This window comes from Panicum virgatum, chromosome 7K (assembly GCF_016808335.1).
Source record: "Panicum virgatum strain AP13 chromosome 7K, P.virgatum_v5, whole genome shotgun sequence".
Classification (NCBI taxonomy): domain Eukaryota; kingdom Viridiplantae; phylum Streptophyta; class Magnoliopsida; order Poales; family Poaceae; genus Panicum; species Panicum virgatum.
The window spans coordinates 43348773-43372827 of NC_053142.1; the positions used below are offsets into that span (position 1 = coordinate 43348773).

General features: G+C 43.7%; 2 protein-coding genes across 3 annotated transcripts; both read left to right on the forward strand.

Moving 5' to 3' along the window:
• The first annotated feature begins 6594 nt into the window (after positions 1 to 6594).
• Positions 6595 to 9613, forward strand: LOC120641468 (zinc finger MYM-type protein 1-like). The gene is made up of 4 exons (XM_039917622.1): positions 6595 to 6733; positions 6831 to 7524; positions 7614 to 8768; positions 8870 to 9613. The coding sequence occupies exons 2-4, from the start codon at positions 6848 to 6850 to the stop codon at positions 9495 to 9497; spliced, it is 2460 nt and encodes an 819-aa protein (XP_039773556.1). The 5' UTR covers positions 6595 to 6733; positions 6831 to 6847; the 3' UTR covers positions 9498 to 9613.
• An 8799-nt stretch (positions 9614 to 18412) lies between these two features.
• On the forward strand, positions 18413 to 23919 carry LOC120641470 (transcription factor bHLH157-like). Of its 2 annotated transcripts, none has more exons than XM_039917623.1 (10): positions 18413 to 18675; positions 19477 to 19566; positions 20007 to 20112; positions 20362 to 20403; positions 20543 to 20602; positions 20930 to 22519; positions 22620 to 22721; positions 22806 to 22958; positions 23048 to 23173; positions 23256 to 23919. In XM_039917623.1, the coding sequence occupies exons 1-10, from the start codon at positions 18587 to 18589 to the stop codon at positions 23436 to 23438; spliced, it is 2541 nt and encodes an 846-aa protein (XP_039773557.1). In that variant the 5' UTR covers positions 18413 to 18586; the 3' UTR covers positions 23439 to 23919. The 2 variants fall into 2 exon arrangements, with proteins under 2 accessions (XP_039773557.1, XP_039773558.1); XM_039917624.1 differs by lacking the exon at positions 18413 to 18675 and adding an exon at positions 19003 to 19266 and having other exon boundaries at positions 19373 to 19566; positions 23256 to 23842.
• Positions 23920 to 24055: the final 136 nt, after the last annotated feature.

Below are 24055 nucleotides of genomic sequence, written 5' to 3' on the forward strand. Positions count from 1 at the left end.
ATGTGACATGGTAGCAAGCATGAGACAGCTCACGTTGAATGCATCATCGCAGTGCTTCTCATAAGCAGTGCGATCGACATTAGTGGCATTATCAGGGAGATCGTTGGGGTATGGCTGCTCAAGAACATACTCCTTTCTCTCTTGCCTGAGAACAATTCTCAGGTTGTGGTACCAATCAATAAAGTTGGTTCCATTCAACTTTTCTTTCTCAAGAACAGATCGCAAATTGAATGCAGAATTGTTACTGGCAGACATGATCAACAACATTAAAGTAAAACAAGGTTTCAACACTAAGTTCATATAATTCTTCTATTAAAAATTAATAAAAGACTCCCACTACAACATCGCCTTCCCTCTAATGACATATAGGGGACCAAGATGCATATTCACTAAAATTCTTGTGAGCTTTGGCTTCACTGCTAGAAAACTAGTGACATAGGTAAACAACACTTGTTAATCATATCTCTATATGACTCTTGTTTGTTGGGTGGCATCCAATGCCCCGGCTCCAACTCCATATCCTAAAGCCCAAAACCATTTTGATAGCTTTGTTGAGAAAACCAATACTATGCTAGTGAGTGTCCGACACTCACCCTATTCATGATGATGGTTGAAGGTACTCTACTTTGATAAACCTACCACACAACGATCAAAATTTTAATAGGTGCAACTATTGGTAAAAGGATATCAAAGTTCTCAACTTTACTGAGAGAAGCTATTCTATCATGATAAAAACATATCGCTCATATGAAAAATATGAAAGAACAGTATGATAGGAAAATAAACATCACAGGCATATAATCATATCATATTGTGAATAGAATGGCCTTTTGCATCACAATGGGCTCCACCTCCATGGATCCATGGTGACCTCTGTTATTATCCATCCTGTCTTGTGGTGATCGTCATCGCCATTCATGCTTGAAGCCTCCAAGAATAAGTACTAAGCTATTACATCTAATAGCACTAGTAAAGTAAATTACATGAGAGAATCAAGCATCACATGTCGACACGCAGGTCGTTATACAATAATGGGACAACCTCAACCCGGTTGTTTTAACTGTTGACACGCATGTCACACAACTTTTTACACACATATCATCACATGATTTTGAGGCCATACCATTCGCATCATACCCTGCAAAAATGAGTTAAGCGTAGAACGGATTCTACCTAGGGGTATGAAGAGGCCGCTATCTATAGATTCTCTATGAAAATCTCTTTGGATTGATCCAATCAAGCCGATTCAGGGTCATTCATAATGTCCCTAATTTTCACTAGATCAATCACATTGACCATTGCGACTGGTACATCGGAGAAGACCGCAACACATGACTCGGATCCATCAGTTCAATCTCTTCTCGTTTGCACAGTTAGCCCAGATGGTGATTCCAGCCGGTATGGGCAAGTCGTGCACACAAGAGAAAGACCACGAACCAATCTGCAGTCACCGCGATGCTATCAACTCGTACCGATTCCACGCCATGCACCAAACACTAGACAAAAGTATATCTCTATATGCGCATTCAGACCAAAAGCTAAACATGATCGCTCTGGTACCACTGTAAGGAAATGGGGACACTACGCTAGCTACTGCGATCAACAAGGATCTCATGTAAGCAAGTGATCATGGATCGTTACCACTAGACGCGCAGGTGCAGCGGAAGATGCGTTGGAGTAGACTTGATCCAACGTAGATACGCGTCGGTGATGAGGAAGCAGATCGCATCTCCGAGCTCCTGCTTGTCCTGCCGATCAGCACCACAGCAACACAGCGGCGCCTCCTCGAAGTCCACACGTATGTGCTAGCACCGCGTGCTCGGCTAGGGTTTGGCGGGAAGGAGAGGCAACGACAGCTAGGGTTTCTGGCGCGAGAGAGAATATCCTCCTCCCACAGCCCCGCCCCTCATTATATAGACCCCACTAATGGGCTGTCATACCAGAGGCCCATTGGGGTTCTATTCCTTCTTGGATCATATCCGGCCCAAGCATGATTGCCTCTTAGGCATATTACCAACACTTTTTGATTATGTCAACAAGGAAGCATAAGAGAGATTAGTTGTGATGAAGACCACTAAACTCTCTCTTAACATTAAATTGACAAACATACTGACATGTTCCGCCGGAAATGATGTGTGTGAAGCGAACAAAATTGTAATGACCCGGCCCGGGATAATGGCTAAGATCTACTCTACACTTTGAGTAAACCACACCTGCTAAATAACTCTCTTGCGCTTTCGTCCTCGCTTCGCGCAAAAGGTTCGAACCGGAGTTACAAGCTTCCCAGGAACCGGCTATTTAAGCTGGTTCGGCTCCCTCTCTGTTTTCAGTTCGGGACTAAGGAGCTGAGCCCCGCAGCGCTACAGTAGCCATGTGCTACAGTAACCCACGCGGCCCAATCGGCCCGTGGGCCATGACAATCTCCCCCTGTTAGGATTCGACGTCCTCGTCGAACCAGCTTACCCATACGGGACAAAGGAGCAGGATCTCCTCTCTTGATCACGCGCCATACGCCTAGTGCTAACGATTCCATGTGCCACGTCCGTGAGTTCACTGCCAGCAGCCCATGTGTGTCTGTCCACATGCTGGTGGCATCTGTGTTCCCACGCGCACAACGTGCTCATGTACGTGCACTTCTGCCCGTACGTGGCGTGAAACCGCAAGAGTATGGCTATGATACCCCTGTAACGACCCGGCCCGGGATAACGGCTAAGATCTACTCTATACTTTGAGTAAACCACACCTGCTAAATAACTTTTTTGCGCTTTCGTCCTCGCTTCGCGCAAAAGGGTCGAACCGGAGTTACTAGCTTCCCAGAGACCGGCTATTTAAGCTGGTTCGGCTACCTCTCTGTTTTCAGTTCGGGACTAAGGAGCTGAGACCCGCGGCGCTACAGTAGCCATGCTGCACACTCATTTAGAATCCTCAAGAAATGAGTCCATGCATTAGGTTATCAGATTATCTTAGTTCGGTAAGCGCACAAGCTTTGAATATTTGCGTTTGGCTGTATCGTCATTCAATCTAGAGAAAAGGAAGACCCACGCACACTAATCTTTTAGGTTAGGCACACTACTGACAAAAAACCTTCTTATCATAAACCATATACCCCAACCTAGAGATAACATCACACGTACATGCCGACAGCTCACCGACCTGACACGTGTCATTAGCTCGGGAACTGGACTAGGCCTACGTGGAGCAACACAAGTGACGACACAATGACAAGTCATGTGCCAGTGCCACATCATTTGCTCTTCGCGTACTCAGCATACGTATGTACTCTGCCAGCAAACGGTTAGGACGCATAGACGCCTTGGAGCTTTACAGTAGTGCCGAAAAATGGTTTACCTAGCTTTTCCCCTTTTGATTATGTCATGTTTTTGGTAAGCGCACAACACAGAGAATAGCTAGAAAAGAAAAAGAAGCTTTAGCGCACACATTCATCTGTCTTGGCCTCTTGGGGCTGCTTGGCTTCCTTGTTTAAGAAAATTTTGGTAATCGATCAAATTTGAATGTAGCAAGTCAGTGGGTCGCTTACGTGTCGTGTGTGGTTAGTACAAATTTCATTTTTAAAAATGTGACATTTAGCATGACAAACTTACTAGTTTCTTTTGAACTAATAAGCTTGTTCTAAATATCAATATATTAAAAACTGAGGAATGAAGTAAGAGCACGCGCAACGCTATTAAATGCAATAAGAACAAATGGGACACAAAAAATTGAAACTATGCATTGCATAAGATTAATTGATTCATCAACCATCAATTAGTTGTTACTAGTCTATCAACCCGTGCTCCCGCACGGGCTAATTAGATATATCTAATAATTATCTATCTCACGGTCTCTTTAACCAATTTAATATGCTAATTAGAACTGTAAAAAAATTTATTTATCATTATGTAATTAAACATTAACAATTTTTTCTCACTTTACATCACACATTCATATATGTTTGATATGTATTTAATTAAACATTTTATTTAAGCTATTTAAATAATATGAAAATTGATATTATCATCTCTTCTCTTATACATGAATATACAGTGCCACACACATTATGGTTAATATTTTTATGTAAATAATAACATAAATAATATATTAGTAATGATAGAAATAGTAATTTAGAAATGATAGAAATAGTAATTTAGAATTTATTTTGATGTGCTTTAAGATTTCATTATAATGATATAATTTTGATTTAGATTTCGGTTTATTTTAACTTTTATTATGTTATCATTGGATAATATATATAAAATTTTAGGATGTTATTTGATATTATTTTATCATGGCATAAGTGGGTAATTTACATGAAGATTAGCAGAGGTGGGTAATTTAGATACATATTTAGGGAGTTATTTTAGTCTATTTTTATAATGACAAAGGTGGGTAATTTATTAGAAAAAATAATAAATCCAATGGCTATTATGATTAGAGTTGTCGAATTGATGACCGGATGTTTCTGATTTTTATAAGAATTTATAGAATTTCTCTATTTTTTTAGACTGGCGATTTAGGATCCTAGATGACTTCACCTGGAGGCTTCAAAAGGAGCCTCCAATTAGTAATAGTAAGATTCATTTATGTAGCATTTCTAGAAACTACAAAAATAAACTCTCATTGGACGAGCCTAATCTGTATTTAACCAGGGAACTCCCTGACGCGTTCAGGCTTGACAGAGAAAGAGAAATGTTCGATTCAAAGCACTCCTATAACGAAAAATCGGGGAACAGCACATTAATGAGGTTGCACCTCATTTTAATTTAGAAGAAACTTCCTCCGAATCCCAATGGAACGAGGCACTTCATAGGAATTTGACAAGTTCATTCGTCCGTTCCAAAACAAGCTCTTGTAGGAAAATTTCCTAAGGATTAGGGTCATCCCATAAATTACTGATTGAGAATAATCCTTCGACCCAGAGCTGTCTTAATTCAAATTCTGAACAACGGTTGGGGCCTTTTGGGGCGCACCTCTGCTGTTTTACCTCCCCTGTTTTACTCCAGACTTTGAGGGTCCTCCTCTACTGTCAAATGTCAATCATCTGAAAAATCAAGGATCTGCCAGTTCCGCACGCCGTCTACTCGAAGCCGGGCCGGCGAGGGACACGAGCGAGCGAGCCTCCGCCTCCTGTTGTGCCTGTCTCCTCGTCTATGGCAGTGCTGTTGCAACTGAGAGCAGCACCGTTTTCTGAACGGAACAATACCAGAATTAGGTCATCTGATCGCCATCTCAAAGATCCTGCGCTTTGTTTAAAGAGGCAACGGACTACGACTTCTCCATCGCCTTTTGCCTGCGAATTACCACCAGCAGTAACTTGACTTAGCTATGGTTGGGGTTGAGCTCTGCAAGCACTTATCGACCTATACACTGACACTACATCACGGTGTATCGTGAATTCGTGACGTGAACATGAACACATGCTATAGGCGACCCATCGCCGATCGGCCGGCTCTCAAGCTGAAACGCAAAGCCTCCTATATATATCACTATCAGGTTAAAAAGCGGCAGAGCATAGCTGCTGTGCAAAGCATTTTGTCTGGCCCTATTGGCCCTCCGGCTTGTGATGCGCTCTTAACAGCTAGCTCTGTCCTGCGCAATCAGAAACAAAGATGCTGGTTACATCCACTGGAGAGTGACGTCCAAAAGATCTGGTTGGGCGTGTTTAGGAGCACTCCACTCCCAAAATAGCCACTCCCAAAACAGTCACTCCACTTCAGCAACTCCACTCCACTGGTCCTGGTCCAATCTATTTGTATATTCTATGGCTTCACTCCACAAGTCTAAAAGGCTAGCTCAGCACATTGTCTCGGCCCATCTAAACTCCTCTCACTTCCAAGCGGGCCCCACTTGTCAGGCACTTCTTCTACCTCCACTCCACCTTTCCTCTTCCTCCCCCTAGGAGGCCCTTGCAGGCGGCGGCGCCGGGCGAGTGGCCGCGAGCCCGCGCGGAGGCCTCGAGCCTCGGCGGCGCGGCGGCGCCGGCAATCCCGCAGCGGCAGCAGCGAGCCCGTGGGGGGCGGAGGCCCGGCGGCGAGCTACGGGCCCGCGGGGACGGAAGCGGTGGTCGCAAGCGCCGGCGCGAGCTGCACGTCCGCGGGGCTGGAGGCCCGGCGGCGAGCTCCGCGCCCGCGGGGTGCGTGCTACGCGTCCGCGGGGGCGGAGGCCCGGCGGCGAGCTGCGGGCCAGCGAGGGAGGCGGCGGCCGCGAGCTCGAACCCCGGCGGCGAGCTCCGAGCAGGGGCGGAGACAAGGGGGGGCGGGCAGGGGCCAGGCCCCCCCCAACGTTGGTGCAATTCCACGTAATACCTCTTAATCTCAGTGCTAATATTCTCATTATTAATATGTGGCCCCCCCTGATTTGAAGAGGATCCGTCGCAGCGGCTGCAGTGCACACAAGCCTGGCTGCACATCGCGAGCGACGAGGACAACGCTTCGTAATCGACGTCGAGTTAATTCACTTCCTCGTTTACTGGCTGCCGCTTCGGCTTCGCATAATGGCATCACCAACCACCTGCAGTAAGCCAGCAAGCAGCAAGGACGGGAGCACCTCGCCAAGACGCCAATCGTCACCTCCCTCTCCCTCCTTGCCTCCACTGCTCCAGCCTCCGGCCTGCCGGCCGCTGCAGACCTGCAACAGAAGCGCCGCCGCCGCAAACGCTGAAGCCTCCTGCCGGCTGCCGCTGCGGCGCTGCCGAGTGCCGAAGTGCCGCATCAAGTCGAGACTCGAGAGTCATCAGGTATTAATCTATCCCTAATATAGTCTTGTCCTTTTTAACATTTTAATGTCGTTTTTTATAGCTATTAGCTGAATCTAATAGAGTATATCTCTTATAGTTACCTGCTTAGCCAACATGAAGAGGAAAAAGACCATTGATAGTTTTTTTAAGCCGATTGTTTCCAGCTCTCGTGTCCCTGAAAATCCTAATGCAACAAATGATCAAGCTACGCCAATTGATGTGCAAGTTCCAGAGCAAAATGCTACGCCACCATCAGAAGCTCAACAAGCTAGAAATGTAACCACAGCATTTGAGAGAGACCCTGGTAAACGCACTCAAATTTGGCAGCTCTCGCCTACAGAACAAGATGAAGCTATAAGGTTTTATATATCTGAAGGGCCATATCAACCGAAGTTTGAACCGGATGAATATCCCTATAATGATGCAATTCACCGTCGTCGATTCTGTAGAAATTGGTATGCAGATTTCTGGTGGCTAGAGTATTCACCTCACACCAAACGTGCATATTGCTTCCCTTGTTTTCTCTTTTCAAAAAAGCCAATTGGGAAGGCTGGCTCAGATGCATTCACTGTGAAGGGATTTCAAAATTGGAAGAAGGTCCACAGTTCAGATAAGTGTGCATTTCTAACTCACATGGGTCAGGATCCTAGCTCAGCTCATAACTATTCAGTTCAGTGTTACAACAACCTCAAAAATAGAATTGCTCACATTGACCAAGTGGTTCTTAAACAAAAGGAGAAGAGAGTAGCAGATGCCAGACTTAGACTTAAAACCACAATTGATTCCATTCGGTAATAAGAATTTCCTTTTTATGTTTTTACAAATAAATAATATATCTACACTTGTACTATCTGACAATCTGTTTTGTTGATATTGTTAGGTGGTTAACATTTCAAGCATGTCCATTTAGAGGCCATGATGAGTCTCCAGATTCCATAAATCAAGGCAATTTTTTGGAAATGGTCAAACTTTTGGCCTCTTATAACAAGGAGGTGAATGATGTTGTGTTACAAAATGCTCCAAAAAATGCAAAGTACACATCACCTGATGTCCAGAAGGAAATTCTAAACATATATGCTCGGAAAGTGCAGATTTCAATCAGAGAAGAAATTGGCAATAGCAAGTTTTGCATAATGGTCGATGAATCTCGAGATGAATCAAAAAAAGAGCAAATGGCAATCGTTGTTCGGTTTGTCAACAAAGAAGGTATCATAAAGGAGCGTTTCCTTGACCTCATTCACGTTAAGGACACTGCCGCATTGACTCTTAAGGACTCAATTTGTGCTGTCCTATCAGATAATAACTTGAGTGTGAGAGATATTAGAGGTCAAGGCTATGATGGGGCAAGTAATATGCGAGGAGAGTGGAATGGGTTGAAGGCTTTAATTCTCAGTGAGTGTCCTTATGCATATTACATCCATTGCATGGCTCATCAGCTCCAATTAGCTTTAGTTGCAGCATCAAGGGAGGCACATGAGGTGCACAATTTTTTTCAGCATGCCATTTCCATCATTAATGTCGTTAGTGCTTCTTCTAAGCGTAATGATGAGTTATTAGCAAAGCAAGCTGAACAAATTGCACATGAAATTGAATTGGGAGAGCTTGATACAGGAAGGGGTGCTAATCAGATGGGCTCTTTACAGAGGCCAGGGGACACTAGATGGAGTTCTCATTACAAGTCGATTCAGAGTTTGAAAAAGATGTTTGGTGCCACAATTTCAGTGCTGCGCAACATTGCAAATGATCGTTCCATTAAAAGGTTTTCTCGGGGTGATGCTGCAGGTGCCCTTCACATTATTCTCACATTTGATTTTGTCTTTGTTCTACTGTTGATGGAGAAAATAATGAAAATCACAGAGGTGTTATGCCAAACACTACAAAAGAAATCTATAGATATCTTAAATGCAATGGATTCAGTTTCTAACACAAAGGTGTTACTTCGTGACCTGCGCAATGATGGTTGGGAACCTCTTCTGAATGAGGTCATGGACTTTTGTGGGAAGCATGAGGTTGAAATCCCAGATCTAAATCGCAGGTATGTTCCTTCACCTATACTCGTAACCGTTACTAGTAATATTTTTGTTGTTATTTTTATAGGGATCTCAAACTTATTTCTGTTTAAAATGCAATTTGCAGATATGCTGATGTGACAAAATCTCGGAACAAGCATGACAACACTACAACTCTTCACCATTATAAAATAGATGTGTTTAATGTGGCAATTGATCAACAACTAATTGAATTGGAGGACAGATTTAGCTCTCAAGCTACAGAACTTCTATCACTTTGTGCCTCTTTGGATCCAAGACTGGACAGCTTTGATAGGTCAAAGATATCTACCCTAGTAGAAAAATATTATCCGGCTGATTTTTCTAATCAAGAAAGAGCCCAATTAGAATGCCAACTGCCGCATTTTCAACTTGATGTGTGCAACAATCCAGAGCTAAGTAGTCTCCCATCACTTGCTGATCTGACAAATGGGCTTGTTAAATTGGGCAAAAATTCTCATTATCCAATGGTTGATAGATTGTTAAGATTAGTCATGACTCTTCCGGTGTCAACTGCAACCACGGAGAGAGCATTCTCAGCTATGAAACTTGCCAAGACTCGTCCACGCAACAAAATGGGAGATGATTTTCTACGTAGTTACATGATAATTTATATTGAAAAGGAATTGGCAGCAAAGATTACTTCTGAAGATATCATCAATTCTTATGATCTAGTTGGTTCTCGTAGAGGTAAATTAAAGTTAATAGAGATGTAAATTCAAGGACGCTACCTTCTACCTTATCCTGCTGCCCTGCATTGGATGATTGGAGCTAATTATTAATAGTAAGTAAATTTATTCTTATATATTACATACATGTTTGATTTTTGTTATTTTTTCTCTAGTTAAGTTGGTACAAATGTGTTTGTGTGTGTGTGTCTTACATATTTTTTTTTTCTAAAAACACATGTCGATTGTCGGCATTAGTAAATTGGCCCCCCCTATGTTTCAATCCTGGCTCCGCCCCTGGGAGTAGCCAATAGCCATGGCTATATATCTAGCTGTAGGCGCCGACTGTTCAATGCCTACGGAGGCTGCCAGTTCAGTCGGTGCGTGTAGCTAGTCATGTTCATGTACAGATACATGCCGACCTCTGCTACTTCGTCCAAATGCAACAAGCGACGATCGCGATCATCCCGCCGATCCCTTTCGCCCTCGAGATCTGACATAGCCGGCCTTATCATTGTGTCAGTCAGACGACACGTACGGGCTGATCCGCCGATAAGATCGATGGAGATCTATGGATGGAGCCGACATGTTTGAAACGACTGCTACGAGTTAGCACACATACAGCCACCACACCAACTAGCTTGGTTCGACGTGAGCGGCACGGCACAGGGACACGCAACTAGCCACTAGCTTAGCGCCGGTCGTCGTTCGTGTGTGCCTGCAAGGAGCCGGCGGTCGATGTGTCTAGCTACCTTGCAGCTTGGAGCTGCCTGCCCATCGAGCCGGCCGGCGACAGCTGCAAGCCCTATCGCTGTACACTCCCCCCGCACGGCTACACCACTAGTAGTGCTACGAGCTCTGAATGGATCGGTCGATCACCATTTCACCATCCAGCGGCGGCGGCGGCGGCGGCGTCAGACACCGGAGTCGCGTCGGAGGAGATATTCTGGCGAGTCAGACGAATATTATTCGACTGTATTATTGGCCTACTGTACGACTCAGCCATCAAGATCAGTTTGTTGCTGTCTGTCTGAATGATCACTGTGATGTCACGATTCTATCACGCCTGACGACGATCCAATTGGCACCAGCAGGAATCCACGATTTCAAAAAAAAAAAAGAAGAAACGGCCCTGATCTCTAGTGTTTGTGAAAGCTGGATCTTCAGTAGTGACCATATCAAGGATTGGATTAGTAGGTAGGCATTGTACTAGCTAATGGTGCGCGGTCACTCGGAATATACTAGTTGTATCATGCGATTATTGTATATCCAATCAAGCATGTGTGATTCACCAAAGGGCCGGGATGGAACGGCAGTGGCAGTGTGGCACGTATCTATAAAACATATCTATATATCTTATATAAGTGTAACCCACTAAGAGTCATTAATAGTTATTTCTCTCACTTGTGGTGAAGCCACATCATCATTTTATTTCAACCATTGGATCTGAATGAAAGCTCATATCTTGGTCTTCCGCAACCCACTAAGATTTCTTACCTTTTTACTTGGTTTTATATTGCCATATGAACAATTTTTATGACAGAATTAGCAACAAAATGTTAACAAAATAATGTAAGTGCTGACATCCCTCATGCATTTTTGTCACACCCATTCCTAACATCCTATTATAATACAGTAATACAGATCACGATGGTGGAGAATCCATAACCAATTCAAAATATCTACATTGGTCCAATGAAACATAGGTACTAATAAAACTATTAAACAAAATATATTTTTTTCGATTATCAACATTTCACACAATTGCGTTGCTCACACTTAATTTTTTTAAAAAAAATTCCAGAAACTTCAGTTATCCAAGAGAGTCAATACAAAGTCCAATCTCTTGCTTCACAAAATGATGCAGATATTTCCATTTCCTCCCGGAATAAAATTTATGTATCCTTATCATAACTATTATGGTTCCTCTTTTTATCGGTTTATGCAACTAGAACTTCTTATATGTACATCGACTTCCATATTTAAGCATTTCTTATATACAAACATGCCATATATCTGCAATGCTAAAATTGGCTGCAACTTCATAACTCTATCTTTTCAACACACTCAACTTCAACATTTTTGTCCTGAAATCCCGCAGCAACGCGCGGGGTATTCAACTAGTAAAACATATATAGTAGGTCCCCACTAGAGATTTCTCTCAACATGCAAGATGTCCACCTCAGCAATGCACAATAACATACAATTAAAACCCACTGCACTAGAATTTTGTTATCCACGTCAACATATCATGCAATCCACTAGCATTAATTTATAATAGTTTATTTTTATTTATTTATAAAAGTAATTAAAATATATCTAATTACTTCGTTCAGCTACATCAACATGTGCATCACTATTGGGATCCATAAGGATTTATTACTATTTCTCCGCTCTCTGAATCAGCCACATCACCTTCATTATTATTATAACCATCCAATCAACTTCATGCACGTCTTATATCCATAAAATTTATATCTTATTGGTTTCTTTCTTCTCTAACAAAGAATAACTCAAAAATCTATTATTTTTCATCCAAGAAATTTCTCATATGGCTTTCAACGTATAATCTCTACAAATTCACCATTTATACGACCTTTAAAAAAAATCTATCATTTTTTTAGCAAACTCCATCTAAATGTTTATTTGTATTACTACATGCTCTTCATAACATTTTATTCAAAGAATTATTGTATATTTTATTATAGTTATCAAAAAGTTCTCTCAATCCCGCAGCAACGCGGGTAATCAACTAGTATACAATAAGCGAGTGGACCGGGCAACAAATTCATTGCTGCTACCTGTTTGTACAGGTGCAAGTGTGCCACTGCCACCAAAGTAGTCCCAGCGATGACTTTCTAGGTGGCAGCAGCTACAGAGATACGGCAAACTAAAGCTGCTGCAGCTGTTGAGGGAGTCCCTGAAGTTGCAGTATTCTTTTTTTTTCTTTAACCGATCACCACCATGTCAGCTGCGAAATCATCTTGCTTTCAGTATCCGTCCAATTGTTTCGCTGTGAGGGAAGAATGATCGAAAGCTCAACCGGGAAAGGGTAAACTAGGCTGTGATTGGGACATTGACCTTGCCTGGAAATACTAGGAAAGCTTCCATGAGACAAAATTATAGGCATAATGGCTAGATCTAGCCTGGTTAGTGCCAAAAATGATGGGGGATATGTGTGCTTGGTCCAGGATGGTTGACTGATCAGTACTAGCTGCCCCTAACCACATATACAGAGTTGGTTGGCAGCTACAATTAATCTCCACTGACACTACCATGGAAGAATTGAACTTTTACGAGATCATCACACCCCTTATTACTTGCATTCGAATAGCACATACTCTGATCAAATGTGAAAACAGGTTTAAATTCTGTTGGGGGGAAAGTGAAAAGTTCTGTTTATGTAAATATCACCGTCGTCCACTCGTCGTCCTCCTGTCCTGATCTTCTCCAAGTTGGCAAGTTCTCATCCCTGTTTTGCCATTACCGATGTGCACCAAGAGTTAGTGGACCTGTAGCTAGGCTATAGCTAGGGGCAACGGGGCATGTCGATCGATGACACATCAAGGGTGACCATCATCTATCAGCAAGTGGCAGACATCCCCTGCAAAAGGGGTAAGGAAACCCTAGAAATATTCCTTTGGTAGGCTCTCAACCATAGGTGACCACACATGATTGGGTTAGCAGCAGCACTTTCACATGATGGCCCTCTGGCCATCGCTAAACGAAGCACAGCACAGAACGAAAGGCATCGGTGATCGTCGGTCGACTCTCTCTCCGGCGTCCGTACACCCCATGAGCTTTGGGTTCAGAAAGAGCTATACTACACAGTAACACAGAGACAGCTCGATCGATCATGGCCAGCCTTTGGCCCGATCAATGGAATGTCTGGGAATCTCGGCGCACGCATCATGCGCTTGCGTGGGGTCTTGCTCCGTCTCTGTCGATCTCGCTCTCCACTCCCGGGCTGATGGGGCAGTGGGCCTGTGCCGCCACACGGCTGCCATTGCGCTCACACATGCCCGATGTCCGATGTGAACAGGTCCCCGGTCACATGCTTCTGGCCTTCTGGGAGGCTGTAGCCGGGATGGTGGGAAGGTTAGGTTAACCCCCACGGGAAAGGTATTAGAGATCACACTGATCGGAGGGTCATCGATCGGGAAAGCTGATGATGCGCTCACATGCTTGCACATTGGTGTGCACTCCTGCGCTCCAGGGTTGGAGCTAGCTAGGGCACTTGTGCAGAGATAGTTACTACTAGTTCTCTGACAAGTCTTTTTTTAAAAAAAGTCTGACAAGTCATGTATACTTGTTTCGGTTTTACAAGTTTACTTCTATGCTCTTCTGAACATTGGCTTCTAGTTGATACTAGAGGTCAGGTGAGTAAGAGCCAATCAAGGCAGCCAGAGCTCGATGAATGTACCAGAAAAACGGCAAAGAAGATCCATGGAGAAAATCTGGCTGGAGGGGGATGATGTTTAGTACTACGTGACGGTTGAAACGGGAAGGAGTATACTAGAAAACACGCTAAAAGTCCACCCAAAAATATCGGAATGAAAATGAACCGGTACCTATGCCAGTTTTGGGATTGATGGAACCTATAGATAAGCTTTAGGTACCGGGTGGTAACTTTTCCATTAGTACCGGGTGGTACCACCAACCGGTACCTAAGGATGAGCTTTAGGTACCGGTTAGTGTTACCAACCGGTACCTTAGGGTCCTTCACAGGCTATTTCAAAAGGAAAATATCTCTTTTTCTATCACATGTGTTGTGTAGATGAGATGGTAAGAGATGTACGTGCGAGACAAGAGATCGCTGGTTCGAATCCTAGCTACACCGCGTTAATATTTTTGTTTGACGAGAACCTTATGCACCAGTTGTTTTACCCGATGCCTAAGGCCCAGACTTTTGGTCTCGGCTACGGAGTACCGGTTTGAAAAACTAATACCCAAGAACCTCAACAACCGGTACAATAAGCCTATTTTCCAGTAGTGATGCAACTGACAGCATCCCATTCTCTGGGACAAAAAGAAAAGGCGCTACCATCTCTATCTGTATGAATATTTAGACAGCTAAGGCACGTAGAAATGATTTACCATAAAAGTGCTTTTGTAATATTATAAATTTACCATCAGATTGTACTCATGCCGTGCGTTGAGCTTGGTGGCCAAATAAATTTTCTGTCAACGTCCACTAGAATTTGCGAAGCAAGAACGCAAATGACTAGCACAACAACAACAATATAGTCTTTTTTCCCAAGCAAGTTGGGATGGGGTAGAGATGAAACCCGAAATAAATAAGTTCAAGGTTCAGGCACATTGATAGCTAGTCTCCAAGCGCTCCTATCCAAAGTTATCTCTTTAGAGATATTCCAATCTTTAAGGTCTTTCTTAACCGACTCATCCCACGTCAGTTTAGGTCTACCTCTACCCCTCTTTACATTATCGACCCGCTCAAGAACCCCACTACACACCGGCGCCTCAGGAGGCCTTCGTTGGACATGTCCAAACCATCTCAGCCGATGCTGGGTAAGTTTCTCCTCAATTGGTGCCACCCGACCCTATCCCGAATAACTTCGTTCCGGACTCTATCCCTCCTTGTGTGCCCGCAAAATCACTGCAACATCCGCATCTCTGCTACACTCAGTTGCTAGATATGTCGCCTTTTTGTAGGCCAACATTCAGTACCGTATAACATCGCCGGACGAATTGCTGTCCTATAGAACTTGCATTTTAGTTTTTGTGGCACCGTCTTGTCACAAAGGATGCTAGAAGCTTGCCGCCATTTCAATCAGCCAGCTGAAATTCTATGCCTAACATCTTCATTAATGTCGCCATCCTTTTGTAGCACCGATCCTAAATACCGAAAAGTATCCTTCTAGACCACCACTTGCCCATCTAGACTAACGTCTCCCCCTCATGTCTAGTCGCGCTGAAATCGCACATTATGTACTCGGTCTTGGTCCTACTAAGTCTGAACCCTTTCGACTCTAACATGCGTCTCCACAGCTCTAACTTCCTATTAACCCCTGCCCTACTCTCGTCAACTAGCACCACATCATCAGCAAAGAGCATACACCAAGGGATCTCACCTTGTATATCTCTTGTGACCTCATCCATCACTAAAATAAATAAATAAGGGCTCAATGCTGACCCCTGGTGTAGGCCTATGTTAATAGGAAAGTCAGTGGTGTTGCCATCACATGTCCGGACAAACGTCGTCGCATCCTTGTACATATCCTCAATGAGGGTAATATATTTAGTTGGGACTTTATGCTTCTCCAAGGCCCACCACATGACGTTTCTCGGCACTTTGTCATATGCCTTCTCAAGGTCAATGAAGATCATGTGCAAGTCCTTCTTTTGCTCCCTATATCTCTCCATCAATTGTCGTATTAAGAAAATCGCTTCCATGGTTGACCTTCCAGGCATGAACCCAAATTGATTTTGGCTCACACTTATCACTCTTCTTAGGCGATGCTCGATAACCCTCTCCCAAAACTTCATCGTATGGCTCATCAGTTTAATCCCACGGTAGTTAGTACAACTTTGAACATCGCCCTTGTTTTTGAAGATAGGTACTAATATACTTCTCCTCCATTCTTCCCGGATCTTGTTTGACCGAAAAATGAGATTAAAAAGCTTAGTTAACCATATTATTGCTCTATCTCATAGGCATCTCCACACCTCAATGGGGATACCATCAGGGCCCATCGCTTTACCTCCCTTCATCCTCTTCAAAGCCTCCCCGATCTCTACCTCCTGAATTCTCCTCACAAAACACCTATTGGTATCATCAAAAGAGTCATCTAACTCAAGAGTAGGGCCCTCACTCTCCCCATTAAACAACTTGTCGAAGTACTCTCTCCATCTATCCATGATCTACTCATCCTTCACTAGCAGTCGATCTGTCCCATCCTTAATGTATTTGATTTGGTTGATGTCCCTTGTCTTCCGCTCGCAGATCCTAGCCATCCTATAAATGTCCTTCTCCCCTTTTTTCGTGCCTAGCCGCTGATACAGGTCATCATACGCCTTACCCTTTGTTACACTCATAGCTCGCTTTACAACCATCTTCGCTAATTTATAGCCCTCGATGTTGGTAGCACTCTTGTCAAGGTGGAGGCGCTTGAAACACTCCTTTTTCTCCTTAATAGCCCTTTGCACCTCATCGTTCCACCACCAGGTATCTTGCCCCTCCTGTTTGCTTCCCCTACTCACGCCAAACACCTCTGAGGCCACCTTTCGAACACATGTTGCCATCTTTAGCCACATGTCATCTGCGTCTTCTCCTTCTTCCCAAGGCCCCTCACCTAGCATCATTTCCTTAAACGCTTGTGCCGCTTCCCCTCTAAGCTTCCACCACTTTGTTCTCGCAATCTTGGCACGTTTGTCCCGGTGGACACGTACCCGAAGATGAAAGTCCGCCACCACAAGCTTGTGTGAAGGGACAACACACTCCCCAGGTATCACCTTACAATCTAAGCAATTACGTCTATCCTCCCTCCTAGCAAGGATAAAGTCGATCTGGCTCGAGTGTTGTCCACTACGAAACGTCACAAGATGGGATTCCCTCTTCTTAAACACGGTATTCGCTATCAACAAGTCGTAGGCTAACGCGAAGCTCAACACATCCTCCACCTCTTGACTCCTGCTACCATACCCAAAATCCACGTGCACTCGCTCGAACCCTACATTAGTCGCACCCACATGGCCGTTGAGATCTCCTCCTATGAAGAATTTCTCGCTGGTAGGCACGGTACTAACCATGCTATCTAGATCTTCCCAGAACTGCATCTTGGTGCTCTCACTAAGGCCTACCTGAAGGGCATAGGCACTGATCACATTCAAAACCGAATCTCCAACTACCAACCGGATTAGGATAATCCGCTCGTCTTGCCTTCTAACCTCTACGACTCCATCCTTAAGGCTCCTTTCAATCAAGATGCCTACACCATTCCTACCCGGAGTTGCCCCCGTGTACCAAAGCTTGAAGCCAGTATCCTCAACCTCCTTCGCCTTCTGGCCCTTCCATTTAGTCTCCTGAACGCATAGAATATTTACACGCCTCCTAATTGCTGCATCAACTAGCTCTCGCAACGTACCCGTTAGGGACCCTACGTTCCAGTTACCTATATGAATCCTAGTTGGCTCGGCTAGCTTCCTTACCCTTCGCACCCGTCGAGGGAAGTGCGAAGACCCTTACTCATTTTTCACTACACCCGGGCGTAGATGTAGCGCGCCATTCAGGTGACGACCCGACCCTTGCTCACTTATCATCGTACCCAGGTCACGATACGACGCGCCCTTGGGGGGATGGCGACCCGGTCCTTGCCCATTTATCACCACACCCGGGTTCCAATGTAGCGCGTCGCTAAGAGGGTTACGCCCCAACTAGTTTCTTGTGGGTTTCAAATCCATTAGAGTGGTTATTTTTTATGCTGGTTTGCCAAAACCTAACGCAACCCTCCTCTTTTACCCGGTATTTTTTTTAAAGGAGAACTAGCACTTTCATTTGTACTACAAAGCTGTAGAAGACTAGTTTGACCTGCCAATGAAATAGTTATTCGTGTAAAATAGCAATAATAGTCAGAGAGTCCGGACGGAAAACATAGGTATGAATCAGTGGTCTGGTCTTTTTAGGAAAAGGTTGCTGCTTTAGACCTTTACTAGTTACAACCTTGGTGCCCGCCGGAAGATTTTGCAATCCATTTCACTATGCATACATACATGTCATTTTCTCCTTTTCTTCCTCTTTACTTAACAGTCCCATCTGATTTTGGTTGGCTGTGTGCTTTTTGTCCTAGATTTCTCTGTATTTTTGGTGCAAGCCACCTTCACCCTATGTGGTCAGAATCAGAGCCGGTTGCATTCATCACCCACACGACACGGCCTTCGTTTTCCCAGTAGAACAGTTGAAGAAGCCGGGCAAAGCAGCCTGCTTTCCCCCCAACGCGCCAGTGCCGTCGCCGTACTGGACGTCTCTTTCCCAAAATTCTCTCTCCGCAGCCTCCAACTCGGCCGTATCCATCCGTCCCCAAGTATTTATCAGGCTCCTCCCCGGCGCCTCAACGCCCTTCGCTTCCATTCGCGCGTCATCGTCGCTCGCGTCGTCCCCGTCCGGCGTCCGGAACCCGATGGAGATGGAGGCGGCGCTGGGGGCGCTGTGCCGCGCCGGAGGGTGGTCGTACGCCGCCGTCTGGCGCTTCCATCCCCACGACCCTCGGTGAGCCGTCTGAGTTGATTGGATACTGTGTTTGGTGGCGGTGCATTTGGATAGGTCATTTCTCTTGCTAGCTTCCGGTTGGTTGGGAATTTGTAAGATTTCCTTGTTCTTGGTTCTTACGGTTGCCTGTTTTCGTTAAGGTTTACCCTGTTTCTCTCTCCCGACAGACCACGTGATTTTACGGGCTGAAAGTTCAATCCTTAGCACACTCATAAAGAAGTAGCTAGTGGTAATCGAAGTTCATAGACCTAGCGTATCATGCGTAGAATCACGAACAGAAACATTTCAAGAACGTAGAAGTACTCATTTGCATCAAAATCCCATTCCAAGAGCACACACAGCGAACATTCCCTCAACAAAAAGAAAAAGAGCACACAGCGAACACAAGCTACACCTATTGCTAATCGAGAGTCTGAAAGGGTTCAGACGATCGCAAATAGCTATTCTCATTTTTAGGAAGCGAGATATGACTGAGTTCTCCCTCTGTTCCTTTGAACTTTGCCGAGTGACAGGATATGGCTGCAGAAAACTGCGTCCATTCCTCAACTTTTTTGAGCAAAACATTGTGATCCCATCAAATTTGACAGGAAGGTGTGTCTCCTCTTTTTGGATGTCTCTTTTCCTTCGGATATGATGCATCGTGTCACTCGTTGCCCAACATTTTGCTTTTTTATTCCTATTTTGTTTTGTTTTGTAGCTTCCTGAGGTGGCGTGTGTACTGTGCAGTAAGGGGGACGTTTCTTTCTAGAGACTTGGTCCGACATGTTTGAGAATACTGACTTGTACCGTATTTGATGCCAGGTTGCTTACATTGGGGGAGAGCTACTGTGAAGATGAGGCTAAAACACTGGTTGAGAAGATGCTCAATCAAGTCCATATTGTTGGGGAAGGGTACGACTGTCTGGTTATGTTCGGCATTTTATTCTGATATTTCAATTGGACAGGCGATATGCCATGTGGGCGTGTTAACGTAATATTCAGTCTTGATAAGACCTTTTTCCACCCTGATGTCTGTACTGGTAATTGGCAATAGGATATGTTTATCTCTGTAAAGTGTAAAGGTTCCATCGCCATGCTTCCTATCTGACTGCTTCTCTAATTTCAGCCAAGCTTCAGTTTAACACTTTTTAAATTGCTGAGAATACAGGTCTCTTTTAAAAAAAAAGTTGAACAAGGCTTCTCTATCTCGTTTAGCTAGTTTGATTTGTCTAATATCTTTTCATCTATAACAAATGTTTCTGTTATTGCTTTTGAAGCTAGTTACTTTTACAAGCATTTTTTCTTTTTCCACTACTGATATACTGTTTAAAACATATGTTCTCTGGTTTCAGCATCATAGGAGAAGCTCTAGGAAGCGGAGAGTGTCAATGGATTTACGATACTACTTGCCATCCGTTGAATCAGACAAGTCACACAGATAGCCAAGACTTATTGGAGGTATAAATCTGTTCTCTTGTTTTGACATGATCAGCATAACAAAATTTAAAGAATGTTAAACAACCTTTAGTCTTTGCTTTTACTGTGTCTGGAAAGGTATAGATAAATAACTGAAAAATCCTCTAGAGCAGTCAGAATAATATCAATTTCTTCTGCCCTCCTTACATTCATTACCACTTGTGTTGCCATTTCTTTTAACACTTATAGCAGATACTTGATTTTAACAAATGGAAAGCTTCCCTTCTTCAGGATTATACGTGGTGGCAACATCAGTTCCTGAATGGAATAAAGGTTGGTGTTTATTGTATCCTTGTTTCTTGTCTGAAAATTTATACAACCATTGACTATTGCATAACGAGACCAGCTTAGAGTGTTTGCTTATCTTGTATAATGTAAACTTGGATACTGAAGAGTGGCACCTTATATGCAGACTATCGCAGTACTGCCTCTTCGGTTGCAGGGACTGTTGCAATTTGGGTCCGCTCAGAAGGTTAGTGTCTTAAAGACTCCCATACAATCTTGTGGCCTCATGTCAGTGTTCTCTTTATCAGTTGTCAACAGAAAAGTTGTTAAATTGCCTCATGTGATTGTGCCGAGCAAACATCCGACAGTATCATAGTGCAATGTTCAATATGCATTTCTTAATTGGTCTCGCAATTCTTAATAAAGTTCGTAACAATAACCCATCACTGGAGAGCATAAGGAACCGCTAACTTTAGAATTACATTATTGATAAGCGTACAGAATATGGCTTTGTCATGGTACAAACATATCATTTTTTTAAAAAAAACTTGACTCTAATTTAACATCTCACCAGGTTCCCAGGAACTCAGATTTTCTGAATCAGGTCAGAAATATATTTGATCAGATGAAGAACACTTCAAGGGATGCTTCAATGGAGTATACCCGAAGCAATTCTCTTGCATGTGTTCAGCAACCTATCCTCACTTCCTTGAGATCTGCAGATGACATTCTCGCACATAACAAGGTCAACCCGTTGAAAAGTGAGAAGCTTGAGGAGAAAATAGAGAGAACAGAATCTATAAGGAGTTCGATCTGTTCTCCAAGCAATTCACAGAGATCTTTAAATGATTTTACCCCGCATGGTACTGGTAACAGCAGTATGGATACTCATACATTGGCCATGCCTGTTAACTCCAAGTCTATATATGAGCTCGAAGGATTTGATAAGGTCACTGACTTCTTTCATCAAAATGCTGATGTCAGAACTCAAGTTCAACTCAACTCTAGCAAACTGCCTGATTCTATTATTGCCAGTATAATGTCAGCATACCAAAGTTCGAACAATCTTCATAGGATAACAAAGGAATCATCTGGTCAGAACATGCCAGAATATCCCCCATACCTTTACACTACAACCAACTCTCCAAATTCCGGCCTTGATGAACTTTGTTACTCCAGTGCTGGTTTCTCATCATCGCTTACGATCGTATCCGGAAAATCCACAAACTACCTCCAGAATGAGAGTGACAAATTGCTGTATAAATCCGTATCATTGAGCAGCAACCCTTGTGTTTCTGAAATCCAAGGAAATTGCTTCACGCCACATCATGTCCTCGTGCATAAACAATCTCTGATACCTGGCCCTGGAGAATGTGGGAAGCTCCTCTCACCTGAAGAATCTTTTATTGTTCAAAGTGACTCAATGCCATTGAAGCATACCACCCATTCTACATGCCAGACTAATAGTACCTGTCCTGAATTACCAAATAGACCGCATGAGGAAGCTACTGCTGGAACATCAGATAATAACATGAAGGAATGTAGTGGAAACAATGGTCTGCTAGAAAGTATGATGCTTGACCCAAGAACTAACAGCTTTGTGCAAGATTGGTGGGATGATAGTGTTCTACTGGCAGGAAACCTTCCAAATTTAGGCAACATACACTCAGATTCTGCTATAGAATTGGCCAGTAATCATCCATTTTCAAGTGGGGAGAGAGGCCTGCCTTCCATATCTGCCATCGAACAATTATTTGGTGTTGGTGCGCCTCGATCTGCAGGACATGGTCCACTTGGGGCTGAAGCTAATCCTTTATCTGGCTGTGTTTCAGATAATCAGCTACCTAAGTTTCCTTTTCGAGACTGCATAACAGCATACAATGCACAAGTCCCGTCATTGACCTCCAGCAGCTATACATCTGGAAATGTCCAAAATAGCTCTTCAAAGGCAACTTCAGTGCCACCAGGAAACATATCTGTGGATGACACCTGCAGTTTCAACACAACAAATTCTAAGGGCAGTCAGTCGAACAATCCTGAGGGAACGAAGGTTGCCAAGAAAAGAGCTAAAGCCGGTGAGAGCACCCGGCCTAGACCAAAAGACCGACAACTGATACAAGATCGTGTCAAAGAATTACGAGAGATTGTCCCTAATGGTGCAAAGGTAATACTTAATCACACATTGTTTTTTCAGTTCATCATGTTTCCTTTGATTGAGACCGAGTGGCAGACCCCCTCACTTCCCATCATTTTTGACATAACAGTGTAGCATTGATGCTCTGTTGGAGCGAACAATTAAGCATATGCTATTCCTACAAAGTGTAACCAAGTATGCAGAGAAAATTAAGCAAGCTGATGAACCAAAGGTAGACTCTCTTCTATGCACACACATAATCTTGTATTGCTGAAATACCTTGTTATAAATATGCTGACTTGTCATGGTTGTTAAGTTGATCGACAAAGAGAGTGGCATCGTCTTGAAAGACAACCCAGATGGTGGCAAAAATAGTGGTGCCACATGGGCCTACGAAGTTGCTGGGAAAACTATGGTTTGCCCTATAATCATTGAGGATCTTTCGCCACCTGGTCAGATGCTTATTGAGGTGAAAAACCAGACTTTCATTAGTGTTATATGCTTTCTTCTGCTAAATGCACAATTTGAAGATATCCACTGGTCTATAAAAATCTACAGATGCTCTGCGAGGAACGGGGGCTGTTTTTGGAGATAGCTGACAACATACGTGGATTTGGTCTGACGATCTTAAAAGGGCTGATGGAACTCCGCGATGGCAAGATATGGGCCCGGTTTCTTGTCGAGGTAGAGAAGAAGCCGTCGGTTTATGTATCTCATCTCTTATTTCATTAGTTGCTGAACTGTATGCCGGTTTTTGTTTTTTCAGACAAGCAGAGAAGTCACAAGGATGGATATATTTTTGTCACTTGTTCAGTTATTGGAGCAAAACAACCTCGTTCAATCAACCGAGCAGATGGCAAAGGTCATGAACAATGGGGTTCCATCCTTCACAGACCATCAGCTGTCTCCGTTACCGATTGCAGTAGGCATTGCTGAGAGACTGCAGTGACTGCAGATGCTCGGATTAGATAGGATTAGGCGGCTCGATTGATAGCAAAATTGGTAGCCAGAACTCCATGCCTTTGACAGAGCCTAGCGTCGAGACCTGACAGCCTCACTGCTGTTAGAAATGCTAGTATCAAGAATAAGACTGATGCAAACACGAGGTTCTAGTGCAGAAATTATGAACTTCCCCAGACCATGACTGGCGGGTGGTCAATGATGTCTATCTCTTTCTATCTAGCCTAGTTAGAAATCCTATGCTGCTGCCTTGCACCTGCTGGGTAGCTGGGTTCTTGATACTGGTGTTTCTGTATGCAGTGATGGCAGTGCTGTATCGCTCACCTGCAGTGGTGGAGCCTCAAGGAGACAAGGAGTAATAAAGGGCTATGCCCCCCCCCCCCATTTTCATTTTGTGATTATGTAATGCATAGTGAGCCAACTAATTATGCAATATCAAAGCTTAATATATACTGACAGATCCATTCGACTCCTCGAAACCCTAAAGTTTCATGTTAGAACCTATTCTTATATTGAGCTTTTTTTTTCGAGAATACGTAGGAGAGCTGCGTACCATTGCATTAAGAAGAAATAGATTGTTTAAAGTTTACAATGCAGGCCAAAAGG

Excerpts from the sequence above, each read along its gene's own strand:
- LOC120641468 (XM_039917622.1), top strand. The coding sequence starts at position 6,848 with ATGAAGAGGAAAAAGACCATTGATAGTTTTTTTAAGCCGATTGTTTCC. Across the intron at positions 7,525-7,613 it reads ACCACAATTGATTCCATTCG|GTGGTTAACATTTCAAGCAT; the intron begins GTAATAAGAATT and ends TGATATTGTTAG. Across the intron at positions 8,769-8,869 it reads ATCCCAGATCTAAATCGCAG|ATATGCTGATGTGACAAAAT; the intron begins GTATGTTCCTTC and ends TGCAATTTGCAG.
- LOC120641470 (XM_039917623.1), top strand. The coding sequence starts at position 18,587 with ATGGAGATGGAGGCGGCGCTGGGGGCGCTGTGCCGCGCCGGAGGGTGG. Across the intron at positions 18,676-19,476 it reads TTCCATCCCCACGACCCTCG|GTTGCTTACATTGGGGGAGA; the intron begins GTGAGCCGTCTG and ends ATTTGATGCCAG. Across the intron at positions 23,174-23,255 it reads GGGCCCGGTTTCTTGTCGAG|ACAAGCAGAGAAGTCACAAG; the intron begins GTAGAGAAGAAG and ends TTGTTTTTTCAG.